This window comes from Arvicola amphibius, chromosome 1, assembly GCF_903992535.2.
Source record: "Arvicola amphibius chromosome 1, mArvAmp1.2, whole genome shotgun sequence".
Classification (NCBI taxonomy): domain Eukaryota; kingdom Metazoa; phylum Chordata; class Mammalia; order Rodentia; family Cricetidae; genus Arvicola; species Arvicola amphibius.
The window spans coordinates 107,381,841-107,402,379 of record NC_052047.1 but is presented as its reverse complement, the minus strand read 5'-3'; the positions used below and the strand labels follow the sequence as shown (position 1 = coordinate 107,402,379).

The 20,539-nt window shown below is 45.8% G+C and overlaps 3 protein-coding genes across 7 annotated transcripts in view; 1 reads left to right on the top strand and 2 right to left on the bottom strand.

The window, feature by feature from the left end:
- The window catches only part of Dnhd1 (dynein heavy chain domain 1), a 62,063-nt gene extending 59,201 nt beyond the window's left edge, over positions 1-2,862 (bottom strand). Inside the window, 2 exon segments of the mRNA XM_038334943.1 lie at positions 1,465-2,302; positions 2,502-2,862. Coding sequence (XP_038190871.1) covers positions 1,465-2,302; positions 2,502-2,565 — 902 coding nt within the window. The 5' untranslated portion in view covers positions 2,566-2,862.
- An 8,362-nt stretch (positions 2,863-11,224) lies between these two features.
- Timm10b (translocase of inner mitochondrial membrane 10B) lies at positions 11,225-14,016 on the bottom strand. 2 transcript variants are annotated; one of them, XM_038340093.2, is made up of 4 exons: positions 13,915-14,016; positions 13,699-13,794; positions 13,330-13,524; positions 11,225-11,557 (listed from the first exon to the last, which is right to left on the bottom strand). In XM_038340093.2, exons 1-3 carry the CDS (start codon positions 13,936-13,938, stop codon positions 13,351-13,353), a joined length of 294 nt encoding a protein of 97 aa, XP_038196021.1. In that variant the 5' UTR covers positions 13,939-14,016; the 3' UTR covers positions 11,225-11,557; positions 13,330-13,350. The 2 variants fall into 2 exon arrangements, with proteins under 2 accessions (XP_038196021.1, XP_038196014.1); XM_038340086.2 differs by lacking the exon at positions 11,225-11,557 and having other exon boundaries at positions 13,190-13,524.
- Positions 14,017-14,120: 104 nt separating this feature from the next.
- Positions 14,121-20,135, top strand: Arfip2 (ADP ribosylation factor interacting protein 2). 4 transcript variants are annotated; one of them, XM_038340067.1, is made up of 8 exons: positions 14,121-14,235; positions 15,041-15,181; positions 15,381-15,477; positions 16,082-16,200; positions 16,369-16,590; positions 17,133-17,290; positions 17,438-17,612; positions 18,057-20,135. In XM_038340067.1, exons 2-8 carry the CDS (start codon positions 15,083-15,085, stop codon positions 18,210-18,212), a joined length of 1,026 nt encoding a protein of 341 aa, XP_038195995.1. In that variant the 5' UTR covers positions 14,121-14,235; positions 15,041-15,082; the 3' UTR covers positions 18,213-20,135. The 4 variants fall into 4 exon arrangements, with proteins under 4 accessions (XP_038195995.1, XP_038195980.1, XP_038195988.1 ...); XM_038340052.1 differs by having other exon boundaries at positions 17,438-18,189; XM_038340060.1 differs by having other exon boundaries at positions 14,135-14,340; positions 17,438-18,189.
- Positions 20,136-20,539: the final 404 nt, after the last annotated feature.

The following is a 20,539-nucleotide window of genomic DNA, read 5'->3' as shown; positions in this document are numbered from 1 at the left end:
CATATCCTCCTCTTACCATAGCTTGTTGATCCCATTAGTCTACAAATACCGATGGAGCACCTACTTCTCAGCTATTGTGTCTTAAAGGCTGTGAGCATCCTTCTGCATTAACAAGAGATCCATCCAGATGCCAGAATTACTTCAAACATTGGTCCTAGTGCCTTTCTCTCTTTCAAGCCAATCTGGTGAATAGTAAAATGGCATTTTCACTTGTCTCCCATTCATTCCCAAGTTCATTATAACCTGGCTTCCTTACCACAAAACCCTGGCTGGGTTTCACACCACCAACTGCTGCCTCACTAACACACTTTCACCTCCTAACCCACTTTACTAATCTAATCTCTACCCAAATCCTCTACTCCCGCTGTATCTCTGCTATCTCTGCGTGTCTTTCCCAGCCCCATCCCACCACGAGTTCAGAGACAATAGCCAGCAACCTTTTACTTTATACTCCTTACTACAATTTGTTAATTATATCTTACATGCCCTAACGTATCTCTTACCAAACTGCAAGGCTCCAAAGGAAAGAACTGAGCCTGTCTGATTCATTTCTTCCATTCCCAACATCTAGATACATCCAAGTACCTAATAGTAATTAAAGAATCAGAGCCTTGAAGACAGCTCTGGAGAACATTAGGTAGACCTCAGAGACTGACTGCCAGGTTCAGAGAGATATGAGAAGTTGATTCCTTCTTAATATATCAGCCCATGACCATTTCTGTTAAGGTCTCTCAAGAGAGAAAAGTTAGACTTGGGGCCTCTCTGAAAAAGCAAAGCTCTGCCGGGATGATTGAAGACAGAAATTGCTGGCATTTGCCACCTTCCTTCACAGCTCCAAGAACCTGCCCCTCTTGTCCACCATTAGGCATCAGAGACTTCATGAAGAGTCATAAATTGATCCAGCCATAAATTTAAAAGCAAAATCTGAGGAAGTCATGCTTGATTAAAGGCAAAACTAGCCCCCCCCCCCCAGACAATGACTGTATCATAGACAAGTTACAAAATATCAAGAAAATCAGACCAGAGCTAGTGAGAAGTTGCTGGACCTGAAATACTTCACACAGACCAGACAGGCAAGCACTCCCTAGGAGTAACCAAGAACCCTATCCATATCAAGCACCCAGGATCACCACAAGATAAGCCCCAAAGCGTGGTTCAGTGGTTATAAATGACAGAGAAAATGAACCCCCAAGGAAGCTTCTGACTGGAAACTGCAAGGTTAAGCTTTAGCTTCCTATCCACTGACTCTTGATTTCAGCATTTCCCAAGGATTAGCATTGAGAGACACTGGCTTTGTTTTGCAAGTGAAAAGGAAGAAAGGCACAGCCTAGTCCAGTGCAGTTTAGAATTGGGCTAATTCTGAAGAGCCATAAGGAGGGGATTCAAAAAGCCAGTGTTCCGGCAAGCACCTAAAACTAACTTCTTTTTTCTCCTATACTCAAAGCCCTGGACCAGGCCACTCACTTTCTCTCAGCAGGCTCCCCTTCTGCGAGGTGAGCATCGCTGCTTTCATACTGTACAGGAATGTCTGTTGCCAGCGCCAAGGGCAGGAGACTAAGGCTATTCAGCCACTGGGTCTCTTCTAGGGCCACCTCAACACCAACAATGCCCAGGCTGTGCTGTAGCTCAGGCAATGTCAGTGGTCGCAGCCACGTGGCTAGTTCCTGCTTTTGTTGTTCGCCCCACCGGGCCTTCACAAAAGGGCATGCTGGGCATGGAGGTCCTCGATGAGACCTCTTCATCCAGGGACGGCAGTCAACATGGGAAGAACTATGTAGTAAAGAGGTATCTGGGGGAAAGGCTTTATCTATGGCATCTAGCAGATCCAGGTGGAGTTGGGATTGGACCTTGGGTGCCCAGCAGTACAGCTGCTCCAGTAAAGGCAGCAACTCGAGCTGACCAGTTAGCATCTCACGATATGGAGGCAACAGGCCCAGTACTGCATGCAGATAACGCCAGGCTTCACAGCTGCAATCCTGCAGCACAGCTGACAGCAGAGACCGCAGCTCGGACAGAAGCAGCTCCAGCGATGTCCGCTGCTCTGATTCAACCACTTCCTTAAGGAGCTCCTGTTTCTTCCGACAGTCCCAGGAATGTCCTTGAATGCTGCAGCTACATTCAGTCAGCGTAGATTCAAGGACTTCAAATGAGGGCTTATCGGGAGACGAAGATGCGTTCCTCTCTTCCAGAATAAAACGGAGGCAGGTATTCAACTGTTGCCGAACTGATCTTGCCCACAGCTGAGGGTCTAAATGCCAGTTCCAGGCTTTTGGCTGCTGGGTCTCACCTGTGTGACCCAGCCCTGTTGGGGCAGGGTGGGGAGGGGTAGGTTCAGACTCTGGGCTAGGACAGCAAGATGGATAGAGCTGCGGGGTACAGGCAGACCAGCAGAAGGCCTTTCCTGAGCACGTGCTCACTGGCAAGGATGGGCACAGGTCCCAGGAGGGAGTCCCCCCTGCAGAAAGCGCCTTCCCACCATTTTCGGAATTGCCCTGTCTCACCTGGTGTCCGGGATGCAGAAGGCATGGGAAGGGAATGGGGAGAGGCCTGAGGATGAGGTTTCATTGCGGAGCTCTCGCTGTAGAGAATGAATTTAGGCTCAGTTCCAGTCACTTAACACGGAGACAGACACACGCTAGCAAAATCTTTGGAAAACTGCATTCACAGCAGGGAACCTTCAGAGTGGAGGCTGTCTCCTTGAAAAGGAGACAAAAAGGGGTTGTCACTCAGAGGTGGCAAAACTCAAATCACCTGAAGTCTTCGCCACAAACAGAAGATCCTGAGGGGAAAGTCAGCTGCTGAGTGGGGTGGCAGGTGAGGACACCTAGAGGAAAGAAGGGGCAGAAGGGAGCAGCCCCGGGCTTGCCCGTGGGAGGGGCCTCCCGAGGAGCAGGGAGACCTGAGCAATCAGAGCAGCAGATCCCGAGCTGAGGACCACCAGCTCCCAGCAGTTAGAACCGTTACAGAATCCTGGAGGCCCAAGCCTTAACCTGGAGCCAGGAGGGGCCAGCATGCAATGTGGGCGGGGCTTGGGGGCGGGCCCCGAGCCCCGGCCATACACAGGTAGCCTGTTACCTGACCTGAAGAGAAACTGGGAGAAAAAATGAATGACAAGATTGATTTGGGGAACTAACAGCATCTGGGCTGTGTGGAGCAAGTGTAATACATATACCCGCTTATCTGTTCACTGATTTTTCCCTCCTCTCCCTGGTCAGCCTATCCGTCTGTGCACCTCACCTTCCGTAAAGCATGTGGAAGACAAAAACCCTTTATCCCTCTCAAAAGCTACACATCTAGTTGGGGCTGAGAATCTAGGAGTGGTTTAATAAAAAATAAAATAAAAATAAATAAAAAACCCAGAAACCCTATCCTGCCACTCTGTGATGGAGGTATGTATGACTCCAAGATTTTGCCCTAACCAGTGGAAATTTGGTATGCCAGAACTGTGATGGAGAGGATGGTAAAAAAGAGTAGGCTTGGGGGTGGAGGGCAGTCAGGCTTCTGATTTTGGATATTTCAAGCTTGAAGTCTGAGATACTTATCAGATATCCATGGGTGGGAGGTGTAGCTCAGTGGTCAAGCACTTGCCCTACGCGGCCAAAGCCCTGTGTTCAATCTCCAGAGTCTTGAAAGGGAAGCTGACCTTGAACTCATGATTGCTCTGCTTCAGCCTCCTAAGTGAAAGGATGCTTATGTGCCACATCCAGCTAGAAGTTTAGTGTTTATTCTCACATTATATTCAAGCACAAGTATTTTTAGAGCTATGACTGGAGCATTCTCTCTTCCAAAAGGCTATGGTAACAGTCTTCAGGGTCCAAGAGAGTTCACCTCTGCATCTGCCAAGGCTCACTCCAACTAGTGAGATGAAAAGGACGCCTCTTTTTTATTAAGGGCACGACCTGGCAGTTGCATGTGTTCGTCATTTGCACTCATTTACCCAAACCTGGGTAAAAGCAAAGTTTCCACATCTTACCTTTGTTTTCAGTGGCTGTGGTGGTTTGAATAAGAATGCCCCCAACAGGTTCATATGTCTGGATGTTTGGAAAAGATTGGGGGACCTTGTTGGCTCATCTCATCAGTGTAAGTATATAAGAGTGAATGCTTTGCCCACATGTTCCCAAGACTTCATTGCAAGTCTCTGATCAAATAGGCTCTTACAATGAATTCTTTAACTTCCCAGTATAAGTCAACACTCTCCCACATCCCTTCCTTTTTACCCCAAATTGTTTTTCTCCATGTTGATTGCTATCTCATATACTCATTAACTTATCTGTTTATCCTGACTAAAAGTATAAGAAGCTTCATAGTTGCAAAGATTCTAATTGTTCTTATTGGCCCTTAGCTTATCCTCAGTCCTTAGTGCTAGGTACCATGAGTAGATGATTATAAAATGTTTATGGGAAAATGCATCAATGTATAACAATATTAATCAATGAGTAAGATTGGTTATGGGATTAGATTGCCTAAATTGAAACTCTTGATTTTACTACTTGATTTCATCTTTCTGAGAAGGAATAGTGTATACTTCTTAGGGCAGCTTTGAGATTAAATGATGTGTGTAAAATATTTATAGTCATAGAAAAATACAATTGACATAAATGAGACATAATAGGGTTTAGAGAAAGAACAAATAAAGGCATGTGTTATAGAATATTAGTTGAAGATGTTTTACATTTGTTTATGCTGTGGAGTATTTGTTCAATGATGCAAAGATGTGTTCTTGGCATATTCTTATGTTGTATTTGTTAAACTCTATGAAGCTGTGTTACTTTGTCTGCCTAAAACATCTGATTGGTCTAATGAAGAGCTGAATAGTCAATAGGTAGGCAGGAGAGAGAAATAGGTGGGGCTGGCAGGCAGAGAGAATAAGAGAAGAGAGAAGACGGAAGAGCAAGAAAAGGAGAAGGAAAGGAGGATGCCAGGGGTCAGTCACCCAGAAACACAGTCAGCCACAGAATAAGAAGGAAATAAAGAATAGAGACAGGTAAAAGCTAGAGGCAAAAGGTTGATGGACTAATTTAAGAAAAGCTGGGTAGAAACAAGCCAAGCAAGACTGGGCATTTCTAAGTAAAAATAAGTTTCTGTGTATTTTATTTGAGAACTGGGTAACAGGCCCCCAAAGAACAAAGAATTAAAAAAAAAAGCTACTACAGGCATAAATAACCAACTCTTCTTGTGAGAAATCCTCAAGTTGATGAAGGTCAGGAAGTTTAGGCCTTAAGATAAGTTTTCCACACAGGCAAAAATGAACAGGAATTTTGTTCAGTAATTCCTGGTATGTTGTGTATTTAATTAAAGATATCTTACATTTGCTTATGCTGTGGAATATTTCTTTAATGATGCAAAGATGTGTTGAAGTCTTTTATGTTGCATTTGTTTAACTCTGTGAAATTTTGTTACTGTGCCTGCCTAAAATACCTGATTGATCTAGTAAAGAGCTAAACAGCCAATAGTCAGGCAGGAGAGGGATAGGCAGGGCTGCCAGGCAGAGAAAGTAGAAAGAGAAAAAGAGGGAGGACTGAGAGGAGGAGGAGAGGAGGATGCCAGGGGCCAGCCACCCACACAGCCAGACATGGAAAAAGAAGGAAAGAAAACATATACAGAACAGAAAAAGGTAAGGGCCCAGAGGCAAAAGACAGATGGGATAATTTAAGAAAAGCAGGCTAGAAATAAGCCAAGTTAAGGCTGGACAATCATAAGAAAGACTAAGTCTCCGTGTGTTTATTTGGGAGCTGGGTGGTGGCCCCCAAGAACAAAGAGTAACAAACAACACTGCTGAGTCCTCAATATTGCCTTGAGGTCTAACTATATTTGTATTATCAGTAATTCCCTTTTCTGCATAAGAGTATTTCAGACCTCTTATTCACACTCATCACCATTTTATTTTGTTTTATACTCAAATAATAACTTTATCACCTGGCTCCCCCTCCCCCCACATATACAGGGTTTGTTTTGTTTTGTATAACAGTCCTGGTTATCCTGGAACTTACTCTATGGACCGGCCAGACCCTGAACGCACCTCCTGTTAAAAAAAAAAAAAAGACGGTTCTCCAGAGGGGTGTGGGTGTGTATAAGAAAGAGGGGAGGGAGGGTGGAAAGATGGAATTTGGTTCATACATATGGACATTTTAAGTTCAAAATCTGTAATGGCAGTCCAACATGAAGCAAGCTTGGGCAGAGGTTAATGATGCACCTTGAGGTGAATTTTGACACCTGCGTATGTCCAATACACATTCACACAAAATAAATATAAAAGTAATTTAAAATTTTAAATCACTTCTTCAGGAGGCTGGAGAGAGGGCTCAGTGGTAAAGAGCATTTGCTACTCTTTCAGAGGACCCAAGTTAGATTCCCAACACCCATATCGGGCAGCTTACCACTGCCTGTAACTTCTAGCTCCAGGAGACTGGCTTCCAGGGACACCCATATATATCTGTGCTTATATACACATACTCTCTCCTTCTCATAAAAATAAAAATGCAAAAATAAAACAAAACAAAACACTTCTTCAAGACCTTGGTCCCACAAACAGGTAAATTTGTTCTAGGGTTATTTTTCATGACAATATACACTCTTCTATATAAAACTTACATTGGTTGTGCTTATTTTTCCTATACTAACCTTTACACATTAAGTTCCAAGAGAACACCTACTGCCCCCTCTCCCTCTCTCACTTTTTTAATCTTCAGCTAACTTAACATCCAAGTCATATGTAAACACATAGTAGTGAGTGTGAAGACTAACCAGAAACGCAAAGACAGAGTTCATAATCAGAAAATGTATCCAAGAACCACAAAAAACATGTCCTTTCTATGGCAAGCAAAAGACAAAACACCAAAAACATAACCAAAGAAAGAGACTTAAAGATGAGTCTAAAGAGGCCATATGGGACCAGTTGTGATGCTGAGTCTGATAACAGAGAAGCCAAAGCCAACGAGGATGTAGTTATCTATATTCTGTATTACAGATGGCTAGTCGGGAAAATGAACTGGTATGCTGTTCTAAAGTCAAGTCCCTTTCCTTAGAAATCTTTAGCTGGGCAGATGACTGGTAATAGAGATTACAGTTCAAGCCTCCCTTGCAACTTCCAGGGAGGAAGGCATATCCTGCACCAGCAAACTGATCTATTCTGTTCCTTAAAAGGTTTATGTGATGAAAGCTTCACCTTAGGTCACAAGAATGAGGGCAATATCCCATCAGAAAACTGTGAAGCAGCCATAGGCTTTGGGTTAGGTTTTTTTTATTTAAAAGAAATAAAAACATGATAAGCTGCTGTTACTGACTCTTTGCTATCATTAACTGAGCTAATCAAAGCTAATCCAACTAATCAGAAGTAATCTGGACTCACAACAAAAGGCTGTTAAGAGACAGCTTCGGTCATCTGTATCATGAACTGATGAAAGTTAAGTTGCTAATAAAAAGAATTCAAGTGTTTAAGAAATATTTACACAGGATTAGAGGGCCTACAAATTGAAAGAATAAAATGCTGTAGATGGCTTTCAGGTGATGATTATTGTACAGTGTTAAAAGATATTGTCCATTGAGTTTTGGGTTAAAAAACAAAAAAACAAAATAAATATTCCTAGCATTCCAGAAGTGAACATGGTGTTGTGTAGTAATTTCTTCCCAGACCAAATACTACATCTTGGAGGGAAGTTTCTTAAGAAAAAAGAAAAGAGGTGAAATAGTTTACCCTGCAGGGAAGCTCCTTCAAATCAGGAAGTAAACAAACCAAAAGTTTTAAAAGTTCCTGAATCTGACCAAATGCACTAGGCCCCTCCCTCTCCAAGCATGTGTACACAGCAAGGACTGCTGAGAGACACTCTCAAACAAGATAAGCTGCCTGCCAAGTATGCAGGTTGCCCCAGGTTCTAGCTTTTATGAGCTGTCAGCCATGCTGGGCTGGGCTTCTGGTAATATGCTGTCCTGGAGTCATTTCTGGTCCTGTAAGTAACCCCGTATGCACACTCCAGGGAGGAGTAATCCCAATAAATCATTAACTCAACAAGTTGAACTATGGAGGTATCCTTACTTTGGTCTGTGGTCAATTTTCTGTCTTGAGTGAGTTTACACCTTTGGGTCCAAAACCAGCCTAGGCAATACAGTGACAGCATAACAACAGAAATACCTCAAACTCTAAATTATAGGCAAAAAACTACAATTGCAAATTCAATTCTCTATCATTCAGTAAAACAAAATTTATCTTGGTTTTTCTCTTAATAATAGCTTGAACAAGAAGGAAGCTAAAAGTTAAGCACTAGTTACTTTGATGAGGATACAATGTAAGTTATAAAAACATGGACTCTGTCTTCATGAGGTACAAACTATTAAAAGAGTGTCACACACTCAATGCACAAAGAACTATGGGAGCTTCTTTAAGGAAATGGCAATTGGATTAGAAAGTTTAGCAGGTAAATTATTGACTTCTCTCCTGCATCACGAACCTGGAAGCAACAAGTACAAAGGCCCTTAGAACAGAACATGACAGGACCATGGAAATGAAGGCCAGTGTGGTTTGAGTACAGAAAAAGTGAAGTGTGGCTCAAGTCAACTCAACAAATAGGGCTGATAGTACTTTATAGTTAAGATAAAGTTAGAGGTAGGACGGGATTATACAAGGCCCTGTAAATCATGACTAGAACTCTAGGTTTTGGGTAGAGCACTTGCATAGCATGTACAACGCCCTGATTTAGATCCCCAGCACTGAAAAAGTTCCAGTTTCTATCATAGGAATGGTTTTAAGCATGTTTGTTTCCTGGTTGATGAGTAGATGGGTTAGAAGGGGTGCAAAAGTAGCCATAGGGAAAAGCAGCATTGTAACTCTAACACTGGAAGATCACAGTGAAGATGGGGAGAAACAGAATCCAGGAATATTTAGAAATATGAAGTGAGACTTGGCAACTGAGTGGAAGATGAGAAAGGATGAGTGGAAGATGAGAAAGAAGGATGTGCTAGGTTTCTAGCTTCTACAATGCATAAAAATACCAAGAATAAGAGGAAAGTTTATAAGAAAACAATTAGGTTTGACCTGTTCTTGCAATACATAAGTGAAGATACCAAGTAGCTTGAAGACCTGGGATTCATCAGTACCTAAAACCCAAAGTGGGGGAATGAAAGCATTGAGAAAAATTTGAGAGAAAAAGTGACCTAGAGAAGACTATGAGGAAGGCGAGCACATTATGAAGGTTAAGACACCATGGTTAAAGAGACAGGAGTAACGCCTAAGAGTGGAATTAAGGCACTGATGGAACATCAACAAAAAACAAAAGTATAAAATAACAACAAATGCCATTGAGAGATAAAATATGTAGGGGACCAGGAAATAATCAATGGATTTAGAGATACAAGGTTTTCACCCAAGTGATCTTGGTAAGTACTCTTTCAATGGAATAAGGGTACAGAACTCACAATGCGCTAGCCTGAGGAATGGGAGTGGAGAATGATTTGCAAGGCAGACACAACTGTGTCGGATATAGCTGTCAAGTGGTAAAAATAGGATGGTAACCCAATGGGAAGTAGGTATAAGGGTTTGTTTAAACAGTAAAGTCCTTACCATATTTAGAAACTGACAAGAATAAGCAAGAGGAAGTTGGAAGCATTCAAGTAGGAAATAACTAAGACTCAAAGTCCAAGAATGGTCACTGGTATTATATAAGAGGGCTTCTCCCTACTTAGAAGAGAATGATGCAAATGGGCTAGTCAGCAGTAGGATAGTAGAGATTACCTATAGATAGCTTTGCTTTCTTCATAGAGAAATAATATGGCCTAGAAAAAGAAAAAAAGGGTTAAGAGAGTTACAAATACTGACTTAAAATAGTTACTTTGGGAAGCAGCAAAGAACTGAAAATCACTGAGTGTGTGGTGTGTGCCTTTAATCCCAGCACTTGAGAGGCAGAGGTAGGAGGAGCTCTGAAGTCCCAAGCCAGGGCTAAAGAATGAAACCCGGCTCAAAAAACTATCACACACACACACACACACACACACACACAAAATCAATGAGATTGTGAGGGCTGAGATCCCATTTGAACTTAACCATGAATTCAAAGTGGCATAAATATGTTCTGTGGTGATATCCTTGAGTAGCATTTAGCTGTTCAAAAGCAGAAACAAATGTTTCATAAGGAAGTAGTACACAAAAAAAGTTCAGCTTATAGCAAGAAAATCATTGGGGTTTAAACTGGCTAGAGATTTAAAAGCAAATGCTAGTGAGGGAAAAAAAAAAGCAATACGAAAGCTACAGTAAAATCAAAGGACAGTAGGGACAATGACTTACTAAACCAAGCAGAAAGAATATGGCCAGTGAATAAAATTCAAGAAACAGTGCTCCGTTGTTTGATTTAGTAATAGTATTATCAAGATCGAGTGGTTTAGAATAATGGCAATATCTAAGACACAACTAAATGAAGAGCTAAGGCAGAACTAGTGAATGGGCTGTTTGTGTAAACATTAAATCATTAACTGGGAGAAGAGCTATTTAGTGGAAAGATGACAGAGCTGGTGAGAATAGTGAAGTAGTAAGAGGACTGCAGGGGTGAACAATCTTAAAGCCAGCAGACTGGGCCAAGGTACACATGGGGAAGCTCTAAAGTCACGACAAGACCACGACCTCTGCCTCCAATGTGTGTGATGTGGTCAGGCGATGTCAAAAGAACTCTTGGGCTGGAGACATAGGTCAATGATAGAGTACTTTCTTAGCATGTAGGAAAGCCTGATCTCCCATAATACCCTGCCAAGATCCTCCCCAAAACAACAACAACAAAACTATTCTGTATACCGTGCCCAATAGTACTGCCCTGATGTTCTCACTATACCAATGGCCATCACTTTATGACAAAACCTAGAAGGACCAACTATAAGAAGTGGGACCGTAGGAGTGGGTTTTCTCCTAAGTGTCGAAGGGAAGAAACTGGAGATTGAAGGTAGAAAAGGACCGAAAGGTCAGATGGAGGCACATTTGTTGCTGCACTGAAGGCAGACTATGCAAAGATAATACTGAACGAGCTCTGTAGGTTGAGTGTGGGGAAAACACGTGTGATCCCAACACTTGGGAAGTAAAGGCCAGAAGGATTTGAATTCAAGGTGTGAGACTGCATCGTGAGACCATCTTAAAAAACAAAACAAAACCAAACCAAAGTTCAGGTAGTTCGAAGAGAGTGAGTGGGTTTCCTGGTCTTTTCCTAGCAATTACTAACCACGTAATATGGGAAGAAAGGACACAAAGACAACTCACAGGACGTGTTTATTGAAAGGATACATACAATGCTGATGTAGAAAAGCTCTCCCAACAGCAACACAATACCCTGGGTTTCTACCTTCCTATCTTTGGGAATTAAGATGTTCACAAGCTGCTTTACTTACATTTATACTGTCAAGGAGTGAATTTTATCCGGTAGACATGAGGTCATTCTACAGGGAAGCACCTCATCAGCAATTTTTATCTTCCTACAGAATTATCTAGCAACCAGTTGTAGCCCATGTCTGTAATCCCAGTACCTGGAAGGCTGAGAAAGTAGGATCACAAGTTTAAGGCCAATGGACCCCAGGGCAAAAATCACCTAAAATGAAAAACAAAAAACAAAAACACAGTGACACACTAGAATGTTTTCAAAGAACTATGTATAAGACAGAGCTCTCATACATTCTGGGTTCTTCTTTACCTGTTAGATGGAAATACGTCCTAGGTTTGCAATAAAATAAATAAATAAGATAAATTTATACAACATACTCAACAGACATGATTTTGAAAAACAGCCCATTGTAGTTACTCTCTCAGCTGCACTTTATTGATAGGGGCTTGATACACAGCAGATTGCCTTCAAACTCATTTCTCAATCTGTTAAGCAGTGGGCTTATAGGCATGCATAATAAGGCCTGGAGAAAGAGCTGCATTTTAACATAGAGTTAACTAAATATTTCAATTTTTTTGGCTGGCCAGCACCAGGGAGGTTGAGGCAGGATGATCAGGAGTTCAGGCTCATCTTTAGTTATCATGATTTCCAGGTCAGTTTTGAGACCCTATCTCAAAAATAAAAAGCGTATTTCTGACCTCTAGGTGGGGGAAATTTTACTTTGTGAATGGTTGATTTTGGCTGGGAATTTAAATTTTAATCCCTCTGTAAAACGTGAAAGCTGGCCACCTGTTGCTATACTTGAAAAGATGGGATTGGATTAAGGAAAGCAGTGAAGAGGCAATGGGTAGTTTAAGCTGTTAAGAGTTTCTACCTGACATGCACAGCCCTTGAGTGTAAGCCCCAGTAAAACAAAAACAAATATAGACCCCATATTGCCCTGCATCCTCTCATTATCCTTGAAGCCCACATGGTGGTATTTGCCACACCCTCCTTCCTTCCCCGTCCCCATAGTAGGTATGATGTCATGGAAAAGGCAGGATCAGGAAAGGAGGTATCCTCCTGTATACAAATGCGAACCCCACGACACATCAAAGGGAGGGGGCAGTAATGAAACTAGAAGAGCTGGCATCAGTTACAGTGAGAAGTAGGTGAGGTGGAAGGTGGAGAGCTGGAGTTGGGAGGTTCTGGGCAGGCAATGAAACCCTGAGGATGCATTAGGGTCGCACAGGTTCTATCTGGCCACCCTCTGCCAGGATCTACCTCTCCCTTAGCTTTCTCTTCTTGAAATCTGACTAATGCAGTCTCTTGACTTGTCCTGAAGACGAGAAGAAAGCCCATCTTTGTTTAAAGTATTTATTGCTGATTTCACAAAGATAGAAAATATTAAGACGGTAAACTGGGGAAATGACTGAAATTCTGGACAATTTCTATAAATCCTGAAGGCTTGTCTTTGTTCTGCTTTCACTGATCTCCTAAGAATTGGTGGCTAATGCCTATTGTGGTACCATTTTCTTCCTTTGTTTGTTGTTTTATATTGCCTTCTTCCCCTAAATCTAGTACAATTTTTTTGTATGACAGTTCATATAAAACTTGTTATTAGACAATATATATTCAGGCAGTTAAGTTAGACTCAAGCACAGCCACTGAGAACTCTCCTTTTGGAACCAATTTCCTGTTGCAATTACCAACTTTAACCTTACCTACGCTTCTGGGAATTTGGGAATGCTTAGTTTGTCCTTCTACATACCTAAGGCAATTTCTCAACTGCCAGGGCTGAGGGCGGTAGACAGACACTAAATGACAGAATACAGGTCAGTACCAATAAATGAACAAAAAAGTTCCTGCCCAGAAAATAAACCAGAGTAAAAACTCGGTTTATTGGCTCCAAGAAAAGGAGCAATAATGTCGAGCTTTCAGGCTCAACCTCTACAAATTTCGTCAAGACCAAGTTTCACAGAGGCGCCCACCCAAGCACCTTCCCTCCTGGGCCAGGGGATGGCTAGCTGCTTGCTGCCGAATCTCTGGGCTGCTCTGCAGGACCTGACGCGGCCGAGGCAGCCTCGTAGTCCGCGATGCGGCGCTGGACAAGGGCGGGCATGAGTTGCACATAAGCGGCCATGAGGCGGTGGTTAGAATGGATGAGCTTCCCAGCACAGCTGTGCAGACAGGCCTCCTGGAAGGAAGACGGATGTAAGTAGAGACCAAAACGGGTCGTGTCAAGCCTGCCTCCTTCCCTCCGGGTCCCCAGTCTACAGGTGAGGTCGTGGAAGAGCGAGGTTCAAACGGAGAGGAAGGGAGTGTGTGTCACGTCAATTATTGTCAACTCTGGGGCCTCCTCAGTCCCCACCTCCTCAGCGTCCAGAGCTCGGTGGTGCAGGCTGGGCACACAGCGCTGGAAGCACAGTTCGGTCATCCGATTGTAGACCAACAGGAAGTCTCGCAACTGAGAGAAAAACGGATGAAAACTTCACCACTCCCGAGCTTCCAAGGGTACGCAGGGCAGCCTGTACCCCAGGAAACAAACCGCATGCCTAGCTCCGAGAATAACTTAGCTCTTACTCACGTTTCTTAGCTGCTGCTGCTCCATCACGCTCAGGGCGCGGGGCTCACGTAACTTCCGCCCTGGACGCGGAGCCGCCCCGGAAGTAAATTCTCGCTAATAGCCAAGAGTTGGGAGGTGTGGCCCCAGTATTGCCCTGCCCATGACTACTAACGTCACCTCCGCCCTTTTTCTCTGCGACGTGGCCGGCTTCTTCTGCCCAGAGACCACGTCACTTCCGCCGAATTTCTGACCTGCTGCTAAGATCGCGACGAGAACTGGAACCAGAGGTCCCCGCGCGCGGTCCGGGCCTCGCGCCCTGAGGGGAAGAGTGGCCCGGCCCAGGTGAGAAGGACATACTTGTACGAAGGGAAGTTGAACGCACGAACCTGTGCTGAGGGCAAAATGTCCTGAGCCCTTGGCAAAGATGAGGACACACCTGATGCCCAGGTGTGTGTGTGTGGGGGGGGGGGGGGGGGTTGGCGGGGACCTCTCACATCTGGGAGGCATAAACTGACTTTGGAAGGGACTGCCTGTGTCCTGGGAAAGAGAGGCCTTTACCTGACACCAGGAACACACCAGCTGCTTCAACTAAGGCCTGGTGGGGAGGGCCTGAGAGAGGCAGGTGCAGGAGGTGGAGAAAGGAGAAACCGTCTGAAGGAAGAGGGGAAGGAACACCAAAGGATGGGAAAGCCCAGGGATCGCAGAGCATGCTTGAGTGACAAGTGAGCTTCTGAGCCTAGGAAAGGGTTTTGCCTCCTGGTAAACATGCCTATGCATGGTTAAGTTCCCAGAGAGCACAGACGTTTTCTCTGGTCCTCCTTGCTGCAATACCATTGCCTCGGTATCTCACACGTAGTGGGAACTTGCTAAATGTTTGTTGAGTGACTGGATGCATGCGTGGTTACTAAAGGTGAGGTTGTGGGTTGTGAGAAGACACCCAAACCCTGAGGCTTTGGTATGCATGCATCTCTAGAAATAATGTACTTGGAAGAAAAGAAATACACATACTCAAGGAAAGAAGTGGTGGCTGATGCCCAGGGACACTCAAGCCATAGGAGAATCTCTGAAACATCTGAAAACACAGGAAAGGCCTCCTTGTTCTGAAGTGCTGGCCATTTTCCAAGATTGTCTGTGTTGGGCTTTACAGCGTGCTGGGGTGGAGACCTTGACTCCAGTCCCTTCCCTAGCCATGACGGACGGGATCCTAGGGAAGGCTGCCACAATGGAGATCCCCATCCATGGAAATGGTGAAGCTGGGCAGCTTCCTGAAGACGATGGGCTGGAGCAGGTGCTTCTGTTTGAGTCTTCTAATTGTTTCAATTCAGCAAACTCCTAAATGTCTTTTTTTCCCCATCCCAGTAGCCTTCATTTAGCTAACCCACTTTATACTTTACAAATCTTCGTTATGATTCTATACAGACTTTATAACTGTGTGCTGTCTACAGCCCCAAAATGTTTCAGCCACTCCCATCTTCTCTGACCTATAGGACCTCCAGCAGGTGATGGTGTCTGGACCCAACCTCAATGAAACTAGCATTGTGTCTGGTGGCTATGGGGGCTCTGGTGATGGACTCATTCCCACAGGTATGAATGATAAGAGACAGGAAGCTTTAGTGGGAGGGAGACTAGGACAATTTGGAGGCACATAGGACACACAGGAAAGCTTGAATCATGTATTGGAGAATTGACAACTGCTAGTCCAATCCCAGACCAGCTCTCAAAGTTGGTCATCTGCTTCCCACTTGCCATTTAGTCTCTAAGCTATCTCCTTTCCTTCTCCGGTGCCACCACCTGAGCCGAGTTAAGCCCTTAGGTCACAGGAGCTCTGGAGCTCAAGGCCAAATTGTAAGCTGCTCAGAGTTTTCTTTTAGACTTCTACTGGCTAGACTTCTTGGAAATACAAACCAAATTCCCTGTTTTCACTTCTACTCATTGTATTTGCTTCTGTCTCCTCTTCCCTGTCTACCAGCAACACTCCTACCCTATCCCAAGAATGCCAGATACACACATTGAGTTGAGCTGGTTGTCGGGGCATGAGTCCTTCTTCCCCCTGTGAGCAGAAGAGTGCAGGTGTTTAGACTTTCCTCCTTCAGAGAGGTCACTTGGTGTGCTGGGAGGAAAGGAAGCGAGGTCACAGAGGTCTGGTTGTATGTGAGAGAAGCTGTTGTCAGAGCACTTGGTTCTTTAGGGTCTGGCCGCCATCCGTCTCACGGCACCTCACCTTCTGGCCCTGGCGATGAGGTGGCCCGGGGCATCGCCGGAGAGAAGTTTGACATCGTCAAGAAATGGGGCATCAACACATATAAGGTAAGATTCAGGTGCCTCTTTCCAGAAACTCCCCATGGGTACCTTTTCCTTGTCCCCAGATCTTACTACAGATCTTTTGCTATGACTAAGAGAATGGGGGTGCTGGAGTAGTTACTTGTTGGTGTTGGGGTGTTTAGATTTCTGACCTCCCACCCACTTCCCAATCAGTGCACAAAGCAGCTGTTATCAGAGAGATTTGGCCGAGGCTCCCGGACTGTGGATCTGGAGCTAGAGCTGCAGATTGAGCTGCTGCGTGAGACGAAGCGCAAGTATGAGAGTGTCCTGCAGCTGGGCCGGGCACTGACAGCCCACCTCTACAGCCTGTTGCAGACCCAGCATGCACTAGGTGATGCCTTTGCTGACCTCAGCCAGAAGTCCCCAGAGCTTCAGGTGCTTCAGCCAAAACAAAGAGGGTGGGGGTCCTGGGCCCTGGCCCTTCCAGGCAGGCATTCCTCAGCCTCCCTCCCTCCCTCCCTCCTGCAGCCCCCAGGGAGAATCCCTCTGGGGCGTGCCCAGTCCTGCCCCCAGCATCACTCACCTATGGAGGCAGCCTAAGGGTTTGTACAGAGGTCCAAAAGTTGGAGGGGTTGTGGGAGAGGGCGCACTGGTGCCTCACAAGTAACCCTTCTCCATGTCATCAAGAATGCCTTTGGTGCTTGGCCTAATCGGAGTCCCTCCCCTGCCTGCTGCACTAGCTTTCCCTGTTCCTGTCTTGTAAACTTACCTAAGAACTCTGCCTCTACATTCCTACCCCAGGCATCCCCAGGGTGACCCTACTAACTTTGTGGCTAAGAGAGCCTTGCTAGAGGCAGTCTGGTTGTTTTAGTTTTGATGGCTGTTTCTTCTTTGGGACGGAGGGAAAATGAAGGGCTCTACGGCTCCGATCAGGTAAGGGCTGTTACTCAAGGCCTGTGCCTCCCTTCTGCCCTTAGGAGGAATTTGGCTATAATGCAGAGACGCAAAAGCTGCTGTGCAAGAATGGGGAGACGCTGCTAGGGGCTGTGAACTTCTTTGTCTCTAGCATCAACACACTGGTCACCAAGACCATGGAAGACACACTCATGACTGTCAAACAGTATGAGGCTGCCAGGTGTGGGCGCTGATAGGGCTCAAGGTTTGGGAAGTTGGCTGGCATGGGTGAGAATCTGAACATCTAGGGGCATACAAATTCAGGAAGGAAAGGAGCTACATGTGTGGGTGAAGAGGTGGAGACCGGCCTTTATCACCCCCTCCCCAGGCTGGAATATGATGCCTACCGGACAGACTTAGAGGAGCTCAGCCTAGGCCCCCGGGATGCAGGGACACGTGGTCGACTTGAGAGTGCCCAGGCCACTTTCCAGACCCATCGGGACAAATATGAGAAGCTGCGGGGAGATGTGGCCATCAAGCTCAAGTTCCTGGAAGAAAACAAGGTGCTGCCCTACTCCCTTGGTCCTAAATCACCTTCCCATCTGACAGTAGTACCCTTCCCTTTGGACCCCCCAATTGTTGAGTGGGGAGACGCAGCCTGGCTAGGGAGTGGGTTCCCCTGCCCCTTGATACCTGAGCCCTTTCGGGTCACCTTCCTGATCTCTGGCCTTTGTTGTTGTTGTTGTTTTGAGGATCTGGCTACTAGTCCTAGGAACACACCTGAAAAAAACTGCCCCCTCAGCTGGGGTGCCAGAACCCTAGACCCAACAAATCGAGACAGGTTTCTTTCTTCGTATTACCCCTTCTCTTTTGACTTCTTGGAAAGTCCCCACCCCAAAGCACTGTCAGAGCAGAGTCCATGTGCCCTGGTCAGTGCCTGGGCTTAGGCGCAGCCCTTCAAGAAGGGTGCCTGAGTCCAGCCTTAGCTGACCCTGCTGGGCCTCCAGATCAAGGTGATGCACAAACAGCTGCTGCTCTTCCACAATGCGGTGTCCGCCTACTTTGCTGGGAACCAGAAACAACTGGAGCAGACCCTGCAGCAGTTCAACATCAAGCTGCGGCCTCCAGGAGCTGAGAAGCCTTCCTGGCTAGAAGAGCAGTGAGCGACTCCCAGCCCAACTTGGCTAACAAGAAGGACACTGGGCGGGGCAGCCCCAGGGTGCAGGAGATTGGACATGGGATGTCCTTTGTCACTTACTTTCTGGCTTGGGCTCCCCTTTCCTGGATGGGGTCTGACACCAGTTTTGCCCGTCCTGCTGTGGTCTGAAGAGGGCCTGTAGGCCCAGAAGCTGCTGCCCTGTCCTTTATCTTCCCAGCCACTGGGCTTCATTCCCAGATCTTTCCTTTCACTCCACAGCCAAAGGCTATGACAAAACACTCCCAGGTCAATGGCATCACTCCTCTGGCCTATCCCCAGCTCTTGGGATGTGCCCCCCCTCACCAAAGACAGGACCTCAAAAGGCTCTGTCAGCCAACGGCAGCTCTTGTTGGGCTCCCCTGGGCCAATAGTGTTGCCTCCAGTACCCTTTGTCCCTCCTCAATATGTGTCCATTGCAGAGAAGGGAACTGGGACCAAAGGGGTGGGGAATATGGGGAGCCCCATTAATGGCCCTGCATCTGAATGGGCCCTCCTCTCATCTACCCACCCAGTTGAATTGTGCTTAGAGCCCAGGAAGTTGGGTTCTAGCACTAGGAATAAACCTTTCATAAAAGCAGGCCCAGTGAGGTCAATTTGTGGGGGACTAGCAGAGGGTAGATTGGTAAGAAATGCCCAGTAATCATGCATTCAATTCTTAGGAATTCAGAAGAGCTGTGGCCAAGTTTCAGAAGCTGCTGAAGGCCTGATCCCCCTCAGTCCTAGTTAGAGCCAAAGCTTTTTTTCCTCTTCCCCCTTAGCACCAAGACAGCTATGGGTTTGAAGAGCATAGGGTCCAGAGGGGTTGGGCTGGCTAACCATCATGCGTTAAATCATGCAGCTGATGTTTACTGAGTGCTTTTATTTGCCAGGCACTGCGTTAGACCCTGGGGAAACATCAGTGAATAAAACCCGGTCCCTGCTCACAGTGCTTAAGGCCAAGTGGGGGATAGAGACAAGTAACCAGGCAACTACAATACAATAAAAAGTGCTAGGATACGGGATGCAGTGGGAGCACCTGATAAGGGGCATCTAGCTTAGACCGGGGTAGGGATGGTGAAGCCAGTTAAAAACAGATCTGAAAAGTAACTAATAGATGAGGCAGAAGGGCCAATGTACTTGAAGTCTGGGACGAAAAATTAAGTGGGTGTGACAAGAGGTAGGATTTCTGATCTTTGGGGAAAGGGAACTAAGAAACCTCTCAGATTTGACAGCCTAGAAAAAACCTAGGGTTGAGAAAATAGTCTTTCTGGGTTACTGGGTAGCCTAGTGGCCCTAGCTTGACTATTTAGCATGAACCCTGCCTGAGCTCCATTACAAGCAGTGAGCAGCTGCTTGCAGAGGTAAAGGCAGTTTCATCATCCCTGCTGCAACCTGCACCGCTCCCGCTGAAGTCAAACCTGAACTTTATGTGGAAACTCACAAGAACACTGCAGCAACACTAGCCAGGGCTCAGGTGCCACCCATTGTCAGCCCCAAAGACAACTGCAGACTTTCAGCATTCCCTCACTTCTGGAGGGTGGAGAAAAGAGCCAGTCCAGTCAGCAGGTTCTCAGAACAGGGCGCACTCCAGTCTGGAAGAGTCACTGATACTGCAACCCTCAGTCAGGCTTCCTGGGTTTTGGTTAGTCTGTATGTAGTCGGCTGTCTGCCTTGATTATTGAGGTGCTGGTCCTCATATTAGCCCCTACTTCGTGGGCCAATGGGGATTTTTCGTTGTAAGGGCACTGTGTCTCCAAATAGTTAAAGACAGAACCTGAAAACAGCCCAAACCTGGTTCCACCATTTTCTAGCTGATTAGGATTAACGCCTGGGGAACGAACGCTCCTCTCCTTCCATTGTAAAGCAGCTAATAAAAGCTACCTATTACGGTTATGCGTATTAAATGAGATAATGTATGTAAAGTGATTAGCTCTGTCTGGCACGTAATAAACACTCAGTCCCTGTTAATATACAGTTTTTATTGTAGTCTACCAAGGCCGTTTTTTCATAATGCAATGATTCTGAGAATTGTTCTGGGTCTTTGGTGTGAGGAAGGAGTCGCTGAACGGTCTAAACCAAATTTCCTCACGAGGGGGCTCCTGAGGCACCTAGAACCGAATGAAACCTCCCAGTTAGCCCGCAAACCCCTTCTCCCAGAGTTCTGGACTGAGGTACAGGTGGTCCCTCTCCCTCTTACCCAGCAGAAACCAAACTAGCAGATTTCACAGGAGCCCCCAGGAAAGCCAGAGAAGGTGCTATCAGAAGCAGCTGGGACAGGGTCTCGGAGTACAGAATTCAACTGGTTCTAGCCGC

What these genes read in the sequence shown, in the direction of transcription:
- Timm10b (XM_038340093.2), bottom strand. Translation starts at nt 13,938, where the DNA reads ATGGAGCAGCAGCAGCTAAGAAAC. An exon ending in AGCAGCAGCAGCTAAGAAAC is followed by an intron (nt 13,795 to 13,914) that starts GTGAGTAAGAGC and finishes TTTTTCTCTCAG; the next exon opens with TTGCGAGACTTCCTGTTGGT. An exon ending in GAGCTCTGGACGCTGAGGAG is followed by an intron (nt 13,525 to 13,698) that starts GTGGGGACTGAG and finishes TCTTCCTTCCAG; the next exon opens with GAGGCCTGTCTGCACAGCTG.
- Arfip2 (XM_038340052.1), top strand. Translation starts at nt 15,083, where the DNA reads ATGACGGACGGGATCCTAGGGAAGGCTGCCACAATGGAGATCCCCATC. An exon ending in GGGGCATCAACACATATAAG is followed by an intron (nt 16,201 to 16,368) that starts GTAAGATTCAGG and finishes CTTCCCAATCAG; the next exon opens with TGCACAAAGCAGCTGTTATC. An exon ending in AAACAGTATGAGGCTGCCAG is followed by an intron (nt 17,291 to 17,437) that starts GTGTGGGCGCTG and finishes CCCCCTCCCCAG; the next exon opens with GCTGGAATATGATGCCTACC.